This window comes from Phoca vitulina, unplaced genomic scaffold, assembly GCF_004348235.1.
Source record: "Phoca vitulina isolate PV1807 unplaced genomic scaffold, GSC_HSeal_1.0 scaffold6, whole genome shotgun sequence".
Taxonomy (NCBI): domain Eukaryota; kingdom Metazoa; phylum Chordata; class Mammalia; order Carnivora; family Phocidae; genus Phoca; species Phoca vitulina.
This window is the reverse complement of record NW_022589709.1, coordinates 52,582,747-52,597,339: the sequence shown is the minus strand read 5'-3', so window position 1 is coordinate 52,597,339 and position 14,593 is coordinate 52,582,747. Positions and strand designations below refer to the sequence as shown.

General features: G+C 36.6%; 1 protein-coding gene across 4 annotated transcripts in view; it reads right to left on the bottom strand.

The window, feature by feature from the left end:
- Nucleotides 1-14,593, bottom strand: part of FAM169A (family with sequence similarity 169 member A) — a 73,056-nt gene that overhangs the window by 10,775 nt on the left and 47,688 nt on the right. For 3 of the 4 annotated variants that reach the window (XM_032404196.1, XM_032404197.1, XM_032404193.1), the window contains exons 7-10: nucleotides 5,358-5,486; nucleotides 4,719-4,831; nucleotides 1,554-1,593; nucleotides 904-1,054 (exon numbers count right to left, since the gene is read on the bottom strand). In XM_032404196.1, the coding sequence (XP_032260087.1) occupies nucleotides 904-1,054; nucleotides 1,554-1,593; nucleotides 4,719-4,831; nucleotides 5,358-5,486 (433 nt within the window). The remainder of the gene's footprint in view (nucleotides 1-903; nucleotides 1,055-1,553; nucleotides 1,594-4,718; nucleotides 4,832-5,357; nucleotides 5,487-14,593) is intronic. The other variant, XM_032404194.1, reaches the window with a different exon arrangement.

The following is a 14,593-nucleotide window of genomic DNA, read 5'->3' as shown; positions in this document are numbered from 1 at the left end:
CTAAAATAGAACATTTACATAATTACACAATTATCCAAATTTAAAATTATTTACATAATGACATTAGCAAAGCTACAAAATTTTCTACTTGAGTAAAATAATTTCACAGATAAAACGGCAAATCTATGAATGGTTAACTCAGGAACAACTGGTAGGACTATTACGACAAAAAAGTCTAGTTTTACTATAAAATTTGAAATCTTGCTTTCTTTAAGGTTCCCAGGAAGATAGAGGATAAAGATTTGACCCCAGTGTTCTACTGATTCAGCTGGCTATTAAGTTCCTAGAGGACAGGACTGAACCACTTATGGTTATCGCTAATTTGTGTTATATCCAGTAACCCAGTAAAATGAATCCATTATAAAATAAAACTTAGGGTTTTTAAAAAACTGACTAAACCTCAGCATTACTAAAAATTATAGCTACTATCAAAGTTGGGATAATATAATCACCAGAATATTCTCTTGGATTTTCAGACATGAGAGATTAAATTGTGGATTTATTTTACTCTCTTACTAGCAACTTCTCCCTGTAATATGTCAAAGTGAGTACAATCAGTAATCCTGTAGAAGAATTCAAATACAAACTCTTACACCAAGGTTATGTGCTACACAAACAATATAATAATAACTTCCATCTTAAATACTAAATACTAATAACATGAAAATAAAAAGGGGCCCCTGGGTGGCTCAGTCGGTTAGGCGTCTAACTTCAGCTCAGATCATGATCCCAGGGTCATGGGATTGAGCCCCAAGTCAGGCTCCCTACTCAGCGGGGAGTCTGCTTCTCCCTCTCTCTCTGCCCCTCCCCCTGCTTGTGCTCTCTCTCAATTAAATAAAACCTTTAAAAAAATATGAAAATAAGAATAACAAAATAATGAGAGTAAAATAACCAATACTTTACTTGTTTATTGAAGCTGTAGGTGAAGTCTGGGATGTCTTTTCATCTTCTCCTTGAGAACTACTAAATTCAGAATCCTGAAACCGCTTCCCAATCTTTGGCCGCTTCAGATGACTACTTCGAGTACGAGTGGAAACTGGTGTTTTATCATGACCTGAGAAAAAACAGCAGAACTACAATTAATTCAGTATGATCCTGAAAGGATTATCTGTTACAATATGTTACAATACACAGAAATCTAAGAACTATTCTAGCTTACATATATTCCCACAATTACACATTTCTATCAGGCCAAGAAACAACATCAGTCTTTTTTTCTAAATTATGGAATACCTTCACTTTATTCATTCCTCACATTTCCATATTGCCCTGAGCTCTGCAATGTATTTTTGCATTTTCACTTATATTCTCTCCCAATAATCTTGGGACATAAACAAGGCAGACATCACTCTCCCTATTTTATGGGTAAGGAAATGAGGAAAAAAGAGGTATGACAGCTTACTTTGTTCACACAGCAAGACCAGCGGTAGTGGTGGCATTGTAACTCAGTGCTAGATCTTAGAGCAGGATAAGTGTTCACTCACTCTAAGAGACATCTCCCACCCCTAAATTCTAAGCATCTCACATACTGGTAGATTAGCTGAATTTCTTACCTTCAGAAGTACTTGCAAAGGCATCTTTTAGAGAGTCAATCTAAAACAGAAATACAGATTAAAACCAAAAGTTTTAGATCATTTTTTCTCCCTATGAATCTACTTTAGTCGATGTCAAAGAAAATCTTGTGAAACATTTTTCAAATAGTACTTTTGGTATTCCCTATTCACCATTCAAGGAAATTTACTGAAGAAATTAAAAGGTGATGTTACTGGGCGCCTGGGTGGCTCAGTCGTTAAGTGTCTGCCTTCGGCTCAGGTCATGATCCCAGGGTCCTGGGATCGAGCCCCGCATCGGGCTCCCTGCTCCACAGGAAGCCTGCTTCTCCCTCTCCCACTCCCCTGCTTGTGTTCCCTCTCTATCTCTCTGTCAAATAAATAAATAAAATCTTTAAAAAAAAAAAAAAGGTGATGTTACAGCCTCAGTTCATCCTGAGGCTGAGCCCTTACCAAGCCATCTAATATGTTACATGCAACTCACTGGAGTTTCCTAGTGTCCTGTCCTCGGCTACCTCCTCTTCTCTGTCCATATGCTCTCCGTGTGTAATTTTATCTACTACCTTTACTTCAACATCTATTTGCTGATGAATCCAGATATACAATTTAATCTCCCCAACTTCTTTCCTGATTTCCAAAGCTCTTTTTTATTTTTTTTTATTTTTTATTTTTTTAAAGGTTTTATTTATTTGACAGAGAGAAAGACAGCCTGAGAGGGAACACAAGCAGGGGGAGTGGGAGAGGGAGAAGCAGGCTTCCCGCGGAGCAGGGAGCCCGATGTGGGGCTCGATCCCAGGACCCTGGGATCATGACCTGAGCTGAAGGCAGACGCTTAATGACTGAGCCACCCAGGCGCCCCTCCAAAGCTCTTTTTTAAAGGAAATATGGCCTCCATCCAATTTCACAACCAACCTGTTCCAAATTGAACTCGTATTATTCTCTATCTTGGTTAATGGCAATAACAGTTCAGTCAGCCATTCTGGCCAAAAACCTGTAAGTCAGTAATGATTTCTTCTTAACCTTCATTCAGTGAACTGGAAAGCCTGTCAATTCTGACTCTGAAGAATCTCTCAAAACTGCCCCCTCCTTCGTATTACCGATGCTTTCGTCATCCCCTCCAACCTGATGACAAAGATGCTTCCAAATCACAAATTGTGCTACTCTTTTGCTTTAAAAAAAAACAAAAACAAAACCTTTAATGGTTTATCACTGCCTAGAATATAAATTCTCAACCTCTTCAAAACCAAATACCTCTTACATACTAAACATGCCATTTTCTTTCACACCTATTTGGTTTTGTTTTTGTTTTTTTTTCACATGTTAGCATGTGGAATGCCCTAACCCTTGTCACAAAACTCACACCTGCCCTTTGCAAGTCAGCTTGGTTGCTACTTCACCTATTGCACTCCTTGGGTAGAGTTACTCATACTCTGCTATGTACCTTCAAACACTTGCTATTTGCTCTATTAAGGGAATTATAATCCTGTAGTTTATTTATGTTTCCAATAATGGACGATCTACTTCTCCCATGCTTGTAAGAACCGTATCTTTGTACATCCAGTGCTTGCCACAGTATCTATTACATAAACTACTATTCATTCATTCATCACACACTTAATGAAACCCTACAACACAACAGGCACAGAGACTTTAAGAAGGTCTACTGAGAGGACACAAACAAGGATAAACTGTGACAGATAAGATAAAAATCCTGTCTTCAAGAAGCCTGTAGCTGAACTAGACAAAGTTAACACACAAAAGAAATCCATTAAAAAAGGTTCAAAGAGTGTAAGAGAAGTACATGTAATGTGTTATGTCACAAAACAGGAAAAAGCAAGTAGAAATACCATCATCACCTAGAATAAATCATACAGTGATCGTTTCACAGTTTATCTCAAAACATCAAGTTGTACAATTTTTGTCAATTATACCACAGTAAAGCTAAAAACAATGTGGTTAAAATACACAAACAAAACCATTTTCCCATTTGATTAGCAATAAAAAGAGAGATAAAATAGTTTAATGTGAGATATATTTTCCTTGAACTAATTAAAATCTTAATTTGAAGAATATGAATTTCTAAAGTGAAAGAAAATTGAATTTATGCTGCCAATCTTATGACATGGTTTAATATATATTCTCATTTACACAGCCCATTTAAAATTATTCGGCTTATCATTAAGGTAAATCATTGCCCTCACCACATTTTGGGAAAAGATTTTTTCTATATTTCCTGATTTGATGATGTAGGACCAATACTAAATAAATTTAATTATATCTGAGGAATTTGGATCACAATATAATCAAACCCAGGCTTATCATTTAGTTTGGTTCCAAATGTAGAAAAAAATAAAAACAAAAAAACCTAACTCCTTACAAGTAATTATATGATTTATATTATCCTTAAAAAGGTTTCCAAAAAGTTCAGTCAACATTCACGCTAATTAAGGCAGGAATAAGAGGCACAAATAATTTCCCAAAGCACTTGTCCCTGAAAGGTTTACCCAGTACTTTCAAAGTGCATTACATTCTACAAAGACCTAGCATAGATAAGACTCAAAACTTCCCACAATAACTTTATAACCTTTGACCTATTCCTAATTTCACCTCTAGAAATTTATCAGTGCAAGGAAAGAATTATATAGGCAAAAAGATGCATGTATAAATGTGTTCACTGCTGGGTCACTTATGCAAAAAACTTAAGTATAATATGTTAAAGAAATAAACAATGGTATTTACATATAATAGAATAGTACACAGCTATTTAACAATGTTTTAAAACAATAATGCCATGGAAAATGCTTATAATATGTTAATGGAGGAAAAACAGAAGCAGCATAACAAAACAAAAATGTACGCAGATACATGTTTTATAATATATATAAAATACAAATACAAAAATGTTAACAGTTGCTACATCTGGGGTAGTGGGATTACAGATTTTTATTTTCTTCTATATTATTTTGTGTGATTCCAAATTATTTTTCAAAGAAAATTAAGTCCTTAGTAAGCCATTAACAGGAGATACCAAGAAAACTAACACAGTAAAAATTTTAAAATTACATAACTTGATGAATGAACTTTAACATTTACAAAATTAAATATTAGCTGAATCTAGTTTAAAGAACAGAAAAATTATTTCCTACAATAAACATACAGTGTACCTACAGTTAGCTGCATCTCACTAGACTGATTGTCTTCAGTTTCTGCTTCATATTCTGGAACAGATGAAAGACCATACTCTCCAGACATAGGTCTTTTAGCTTCATTTTGAGAAACTGCTGTGTACAGAAGAATTTTAAAAATTGTAACCCAATCAGTATTTGGTTTTAATTGTAACATGGTTTGTACTGATTTGCACAAAAGTCCTGAACAGCATCCTGAACAGAAGGGTGTTGAAAATCTAGGTGTGGAGTATCTCCTTAACCAATATGTTATAATGAAACCTCGCAATTATAAAGTATTAGTTATCTGTATTTAGTGACTTTGAGGAAAGATGCATGAGACCAGGGACTACTCTTTAATTCCTTGATGCCTATTCTATGCTGATTCAGTATCTGTGTTTCCTTCTTACCCACCAATTCCTAGAATGTTAGATTCTGCTGGGCTATTATAATTCTAGGTCCTCTTATTATTAGTGACCCAAATGTTAATACATAACAAAAATTCAAACTTTAGAAAAGAGGATCTGTTACTAGAGAGGTCACATTATAATATACCATAACTCTGGACTAAGAGACACAAACGTTAAAAGGCTCTGCTCTTTAAGCTTGACATGTGTTCCAACTTGAAACCTAGAATCCTTACCTGTAATGGTAAGTGTTTCTCTCTGTAATGCTCTGGGGACTGGTATTCGCTGGTACCAGTGTCCAACACCTTCAACCTCCCAGAGGAGTTCATGGTCTCCTGGATACTTTTCAAAGTACTGCTTGCAAGCTGAAAAATACATTCAGAATTTTCTAGAAATCCCAAATATCAACTGTTTTAGAAAACAGAAGATAGAAAGTAAGCTGCCCAAATCACTTAATGGGGCTAGGACAACACCAATGCAACTCAACTACACATCAGTCTCATTAATGAAAGTTTTAACATGAACAAACAATAAAAGTCCTATTAAAAGATGTGCTTCACCTTTAAGGAGAAAATTACTAATTATTACCGAGGGGCATAAAATTAGAATAAAATGATTATTAGATTCAATAGTATAAAACCACCAATTCTCACCAATTATTTGATAAATTCCATGCAATTCTAAACAAATTCCCAACAAGTCTGTTTTTTAGGGGAACTTGTCAAAATTTGACCCCAACTTCAAAATGGAGAAGAAAGGGTTAAGAAAGGATATGGAAGAAGAAGAAAAGGAAAAAGAAAAATTAAAATACAGGGGAAAAAAGCCCACCAGAAAAGAAGCGCACACACACTAAAAACCTGGCAAATGACAGAGGAGGCATTACATCTCAGTGTAGAGTAGATCCACTATCAAAATAATAATGCTAGAACAAAAATCCATATAGAAGAAAATAAAGTCAGATCCTGACCTCACATCAACACCATTCACAAAATTAAATTCCAGATGGATTCTAAGACCTACTAAGAAAAGCAAACTGTTTAAAAGAAAACATAAGAGAATACCTCCTGGACATAACGGTGCTAAAAGATTACTCATGAAAGACACAAAATCACAATCCATAATGAAATATTATGATAAACCTGTTGAAGTTTAAAACTTTCTATCAGGAACTGTGCAACGTAACTTTCTACAATGATGGAAATGTCCTCTATCAGCAATGTCCAATACAGTAGCCACTAGCCACATGGCTACTGAAAAAATGAATGTATGATTTTAATTAAATTGAAATTAAATCTAATTTATATTAGTGACTGCCGTACTGGGCTGCATAGTTTTATACTAAAAAGATACCATAAAGCCAGAGATTAGGAGATTTTCAGAATAAAACAAAAGATTAATATTCTCAGCGTATTAAAAAATCCTAAAATTGAAAGACAAAATGATCCCAAAAAGAAATTGGCAGATGCTATGAAAAGGAAATTTACACATAATGAAACTTGGAAGGTCACTTAACAAAGGTAAAGACGGCAAACCTCACTAGCTGCCAGGGAAATGCAAGATGAAACAACTAGATACCATTTTCACATCCATCTGATAACCCAAGCATCCAAAGAATAAGGAAAATGGAAACTCCCACTTTCTCCTGGTGTGAGAATAATTTTGCAATAGTTAGTAAAGTTGAAAAGACATACTGTATGCTCCAATTCTACTACTGGGTCTATATCCTAATGACTTACACATATGCACAAGAAGACTTCTATAATATTCATTACAGGGCTGTTTTTAAACAGGGGTGGGGAGTTCAACCTAAGAGCCCATCATTAACGGATACATGAATAAATCATGAAATATATACAATAAAATACTACGCAGAAGCTACAACAAATTACAGCATATATTGACAATGATAAATCTATTAAAAAGATGAGTAAAAAAACAAGTTAGTATATGTACAAATGATGTCATTTATATAAAGTTTAAAAACACATTAACAAAATGATGCAGCCTCTGTGGGAAACAGTTTGGCAATTCCTCAAAAAGTTCAACATAGAATTACCATATAACTCAGCAGTTCCACTCTCAGCTATATATCCAAAAGAACAGAAAGCAAGGACTCGAACAGTTATCTGTACACCAATGCCCATGGCAGCATTGTTCACAACAGCCAAAAGGTAGAAAGAACCCAACTGTCCGTCCATCAGAAGATGAATGGATGAATGAATGAAATGTGACATGTACACACAATAAAAATATACACCACAGGGGCGCCTGGGTGGCTCAGTCGAAAGCGTCTGCCTTTGGCTCAGGTCATGATCCCAGGGTCCTGGGATCGAGTCCCACATCGGGCTCCCTGCTCAGCGGGAAGCCTGCTTCTCCCTCTGCCACTCCCTGCCACTCTGCCTACTTGTGATTTCTCTCTCTCTCTCTCTAATAAATAAATAAAATCTTTAATATATATATATGTATATATATATATACATAAATATATATACACACACACACACACACACACACACACACACACACACACCATAAAAAGGAAAGGAATTTTTTTGAAGACATGAGAGAGAGAGCGTGCATGCAGAGCAGGGGGTGGGGCAGCGGGAGTGAATTTTCAAACAGACTCCCCACTGAGCAAGGATCCAGACACAGGGCTTGATCCCACAACCCTGAGATTGTGACAGGAGCCAAAGTCAAGAGTCAGCTGTGGGGTGCCTGGGTGGCTCAGTCAGCTGAGTGTCTGACTCTTGGTTATGGCTCAGGTTGTGTGACATCAAGCCGCATACAGGGCTCCATGCTCAGCACAGAATCTTCTTGGGTTTCTCTCTCCCTCTCCCTCTGCTCCTCCCTACTCTCTGCGCGTGCACACACACTCTCTCTCAAATAAATCTTCAAAAAAAAAAGAGTCGGCCACTTAACCAACTGAGCCACCCAGGCACCCCAGGAAAGAAATTTTGATATATGCTACAACACGGATGGTCCTTAAATACTATGCTAAGTGAAATAAGACACACATAGAGATTCCACTTCTATAAGGTACCTAGAATAGGCAAATTCATAACGACAGAGAATGAATGTGACTAATGCCACTGAAATACACATCTACAAATAGTTCAAATGATAAATAATATGTTATATGTATTATAGCACCCAAAAAACTTGAAAAATTTTAAGATAAAAAACCAAACTAGGGCCACCTGGCTGGCTTAGTCAGTAGAGCATGCAACTCTTGATCTTGGGGTTGTGTGTTTGAGCCCCACATTGGGTGTGGAGATTACTTAAAAATAGAATCTTTAAAAATTGGGACACCTGGGTGGCTCAGTCAGCTAAGTGTCTGCCTTCGGCTCAGGTCATGATCCCAGGGTCCTGGGATCCACAGCCCCACGTCAGGGTCTCTGCTCAGCAGGGAGCCTGCTTCTCCTTCTCCCTCTACCTGCCACTCCCCCTGCTCGTGTGCGCTCTCTGACAAATAAGTAAAATCTTTATAAAAATAAAATAAAATAAAAATAGAACTACCCTATGATCTAGTAACTGCACTACTGGGTATTTACCCAAAGAATATGAAAACACTAGGGGCGCCTAGGTGGCTCAGTCGTTAAGCCTCTGCCTTCGGCTCGGGTCACGATCCCAGGGTCCTGGGATCAAACCCCACATCGGGCTCCCTGCTCCGCGGGAAGCCTGCTTCTCCCTCTCCCATTCCCCATGCTTGTGTTCCTGCTCTCTCTGTGTCTCTCTCTATCAAATAAATAAATAAAATCTTAAAAAGAAAAAACTAATTTAAAAGGATATATGCAGGGGCACCTGGGTGGCTCAGTCGTTAAGCGTCTGCCTTCGGCTCAGGTCATGATCCCAGGGTCCTGGGATCGAGCCCCGCCATCGGGCTTCCTGCTCAGCGGGAAGCCTGCTTCTCCCTCTCCCAGTCCCCCTGCTTGTGTTCCCTCTCTCAGTCTGTCTGTCAAATAAATAAATAAAATCTTTAAAAAAAAAAAAAAAGGATATATGCATGCCCATGTTTACTGCACCATTATTTACAATTAGCCAAGATAGAGAAGCAGCCCAAGGGTCCACTGATAGATGAATGGATAAAGATGTGGCATGTAGATACCATGTCATATTACTTATCCATCAAAAAGAATGAAACCTTGCCATTTGCAACAACATGGATGGATCTAGAGGGTATAATGCTAAGCAAAGTCAATCAGTCAGAGAGACAAATACCATATGATTTCACTCATATTTGGAATTTAAGGAAACAAAGGAGAAAAAATAGACAAACCGAAAAATAGACTCTTAAATATAGAGATCAGACAGATGGTTACCAGAGGGGAGGTGGACAGGGGGATGGGTGAAACAGGTGGGGATTAAGAGTACACTTATCATGGGGCGCCTGGCTAGCTCAGTCAGTACAGCATGTGACTCTTCATCTCAGGGTTTAAGTTCAAGCCCCACATTGGGTGTAGAGATCACTTAAAAATAAAATCTTTGAAAATAAAAATAATTAAAAGAAGAGTACACTTGTGTTGACGAGCACTGAGTAACATATATAACCGCTGAATCACTATATTGTACATCTGAAACTAATGTAACACTATATATTAACAACAGTGGAATTAAAACTTTTAAAAATGTAAAAAAAAAAAAAAAAACCCTCACATATTAGCTTCTGGAGAATTGACACCATTATCTTATTTTCTGTCCAACAATATAATTGTGTAATAATTTTATGATTTTGTTTCAAACCAGTTAGCATTTACATATTCTCCAGAGTTCTTAGAATTAACACAGGAAAAAATGTATACATTTAGGAATTTTATCTCTTTTGTTGCCATTATAAATATTGTGTTACTTTATTTCTTCTAACTAGTGGTTATATACATGAAACATACTGATTTACTTATGTATTAATTTTGTACCTAGCCACATCACTGAATTTCTAGTAACTCCACAGTTCATTTTCTTGAGTTTTCAAGAATCTGCTTCTTTGTTAACAAGGGCCCAGACTGAAAGCCTTGCGTGATCTCTACCAACAAAAGTACATCTTTCCTCCTCTAAATCTTGTGGTGCTTTCCCTGTAGTGCTCTTAAGCTCCTTAAAGTATGTTCTACTTCATAATCTATCTCTTTTAGGTTTTCATTTTAACACCAGTTTAGACTCTGAGTTCCTTGTGCACAAATTCCACAAATATTTCTTCTAGAACAGCACTCTGCCTAGTTCTTTGCACAGAATGAATGTGCTAAATAAATGGCTGCGAAAAGGTTCTATGAGGCAAAGAATGTTAAAATAGTTTGGAGACGTTTAGCATTAGGGAATATCTGTAGAGAAGTGTAGGGTCCATGTTGTAAAGCTTAGGCTTTGAAAGAATTTTATTGCAAGGGTAAATATCTTAGTGCTGCATATACAATGTCAGTAAGTAGAAGTCTCCACAACCTGTTAAGGAATAGCCAATGCTGCTTAGCTGGTTAATGTTCTTTCTTGAGGAATAGACAAATCTGAACTGGAAGCTTCAACTCTAGTCACCTTTCCTAAAGTGCTCCTTTTGGACCTCATACTGACTATGTAAGACATTCCCTACTATTTTAGTCATTAAATTCAGACAAACAACTCAATGTGGCCTATTGTGCTTGTTTTCTCCAGCTTCTCCCTTTTTAACAGGTATGTAAACTAAAACCAAAAAACGTGAGAGACATGTTTTATATGCTTATACATACAGGAAAAAAAAATGAGAGAAGAGTATCCTAGTGTCAATGTATTCATTATCCAGATTAACAATTATTAAAGTTTTGCCATACTGTTTTAATTTAGTTTAGGGAGAACTAAATAAAACCTCGTAGATACAGTCAATGTTCTTTGGACCCCTCCCTAATCCCATGCCCATTTCTCCTTTTCTCCCCAGAGATAACAGTGTTCCTGAAGTTGTTGCATATCCTTCCTGTCCAGAGTTTCATACTTAGATCTATGTCCATAAACACTATAAAGCATTATTTAGTTTGCCTCTTTGCTTTCAGCGATATGCCCTGGATAATTCTATTTTAATTTTTTGAGGAACCTCCATACAGTTTTCCACAGTGTCTGCGCTAGTTTGCACTCCCACCAACAGTGCAAGCGGGTTACTTTTTCTCCACATCTTCGCCAACCCTTGTTTTTGAGTTTTTGATTTAGCCATTCTGACAGGTGTGAGGTGATATCTCATTGTAGTTTTGATTTGCATTTCCCTGATGATGAGAGACGTTCAGCATCTTTTCATGCGTCTGTTGGCCATCTGTATGTCTTCTTTGGAGAAATGTCTGTTCATGTCCTCTGCCCATATTTAACTGGATTGTGTTTTTTTATGTTAAGTTGTATAAGATGTGTCATTTGCAAATATCTTCTCCCATTCTGTAGATTTTCTTTTAGTTTTGTTGGTTGTTTCCTATGCTGTGCAGAAGCTTTTTATTTCGATGAAGTCCCAATAATTTATTTTTGCTTTTGTTTCCATTGCCTCACGAGACAGATCTAGAAGGATGTTGCTAAAACCAACGTCAGAGAAATTACCTCCTGTGTTCTCTTCTAGGATTTCTATGGTTTCAGGTCTCACATTTAGGTCCTTGGTCCACTCTGAGTGTACAATGTACAAAAGTGGTACAGTTTCATTCCTTTGCATGTTGCTGTCCAATTTTTATGATACTATTTGTTGAAGAGACTGTTTCTTTCCCATTGCATGTTTTGCCTCCTTTGTCAAAGATTAACTGACCATAAGTTGTGGGTTTATTTCCAGGCTTTACATTCTGTTTCACTGATCTATGTGTCTATTTTGGTGCCAGTACCATACTGCTTGGATTACTACAGCTTTGTGATGTAACTTGAAGTCTGGAATTGTGATACCTCCAGTTTTGTTTTTCTTTTCCAAGATTGCTTTGGCCATTTGAGGTCTTTTGTGGTTCCATACAACCTTTCAGATTGTTTTAGTCCTGTGAAAAATGCTCTTGGTATTTTGATGGGAATTGCATTTAAATCTGTAGATTGTTTTAGGTAGGTATGGACATTTTAACATACTGTTCTTCCAATCCATGAGCATCGAATGTCTTTCCATTTCTTTGTGCCATCTTCAATTTCTTTCATCAGTGTTTAGAGTTTTCAGAGTACAGGTCTTTTTCACCTCTTTGGTCAGATTTATTCCTAGATATTTTATTATTTGTGGTGCAATTGTAAATGGGATTGTTTTATTTGCTCTTTCTGCTGCTTCATTATTAGTGTATAGAAATACAACATATATCTGTACATTGATTTTGCATCCTGCAACTTCACTGAATGCATTGATCAGTTCTAAGAGATTTCTTTTTTAAGATTTTATTTTTAAATTGTCTCTAGACCCAACATGAGGCCCAAACTTTCAACCCCAATATCAAAAGTCACATACTCCACTGACTGAAGCACTCCTATTGGTTCTAACAGTCTTTTGGTGGATCTTATATTTTATTAGGGGCTAATATATAAGTTTAAAGTAATCCCAATAAAATCCCGACAAAACTCTTTTTTTTAATCTAGTAAGTGGATTCTGAAGTCTATACAGGAAAAACAAGCAAGGTCAGAAATAGGAAATGGGGGAGAAGACTAGTCCTTTTAGATAACCAAAAGCTAAAATAAATATAAGAGTGAGGTAGTGGAACTTAAGATTAACAGAAATAAATTGGCAGATAAGAAATATACAGAAACAGGGGCGTGTGGGTGGCTCAGTCAGTTAAGCATCTGCCTTCAGCTCAGGTCATGATCCCAGAGTCCTGGGATGAGCCCCGTGTGGGACTCCATGCTCAGTGGGGAGTCTGCTTCTCCCTCCCCATGCCTCCCTCCCCACTGCTCCAGAGCTTGCGTGCTCTCTCTCTCCCTCCCTCTCAAATGAATAAAATCTTAAAAAAAAAAAAAAGAAATATACACATATACATACACAAATTTAATGTATGATCTAGATTAAGAATTTGGAAACTTTTTCTTAAAGGGGCAGACAATAAGGATTTTAGGCTTACAGAATATGGGCACTGTCATAACTAACCAACTCTGACATTTTAGTGCAAAAGAAGCCAGAGGCAATATATAAATGGATGAACATAGCTGTGTTCCAATAACTTCATTTACAAAAAGAGCAGATCAGTGGACCACTGTTTGCTGACCTGATATAGATATAATTGCAAATCAGTGCAAAAGATAAATTATTCAACAAATAATATTAACCATATACCTGTCAGGTAAAATAAAGTCGGACCTGTACCTCATATGGTACACCAGGATAAATTCCAAATGGGTAAGATTTATGAGACCTTATTCATTCCATGTCTTTAGGTATCGGTACATGATAGTACTGTGTAAATCAACTTCTCACAGTTAGCTAATCATCTACTCAAACCTGAGGCCAAGCCCATCCATACGTGGTACTCGTTACCTATTTGTGGAATGAATAAATTATCTTTTTAAAGCTTACAATGTACAACACTATAATCTTTCCTAAATCATTTAAAAATATTCATGGAAACAAGTAAAGGTCATCAAAGAATATTGGATATCTAGCAGCCTCAAGGACTACTAATTAAGTTGTAAGAGAAAAATCAAACGGAAATCCAAGTTCTTCAAATATAATAAGCATTGTACAAGACAGAAAGAGCAAGAAACAGAAAATGGAGATGCCACATAGTCTAAAATTTGCTATTTTCAATATATTCCTTTATTTTCACCTCAAAGAGTCTTATTCACAAAATTATACATATGAGACAAATGAAACATTATCGGACAATCTCCTGCCTAACCTGAAGGATCAGAGGAGCTAAAGCCCACATAGACTATGCAAAAATAGTAATTCATTTGGCATTCAATTTATCATTAGAATTAGAAAAGAGTATTTTTTTAAAAAGATTTTATTTATTTGAGAGAGAGCGGGCGCATGCGCACACAAGCAGGAGGGAGGGGCAGAGGGAGAAACAGGCTCCCCACGGGGTAAAAGCCTGACACAAGGCTCAATCCCAGGACCCTGAGATCATGAGCAGAGCCAAAGGCAGCTGCCCAACTGACTAAGCCACCCGGGCACCCCAGAAAAGAGTAAGTATTAAGAGATTCTACCTATAGTGGGTGTGTTTACATTCCTTCCCAAATTCAGTAAAGCTATAATTAGATTTTAAGGGGAAAGCCATTTTCAGATTATCCAGTTGAATACAGGGTTCATTCCATTCTCATGTATGTATGTACACAGAAACTATGATTCAAGATGGGCATGCAACACTTGGTTCTTGTTTTCTGGATTTCTGACATTAAAAAGGGGAAGCAAACTTAGAACAAAAATATATTTTCAGTGGAAATAAACATTTCCAGTTAGACTAAAATCAATGGTAAATTCTATTTTAATAAAGTTTTCAAGTAAATTACCTTCCAGGATTAAATCTTACTTCATTAAGAGAAAACCAGTAGTTTGGGATTTACATTTATAAATGCAAATATAAATCCACCAATA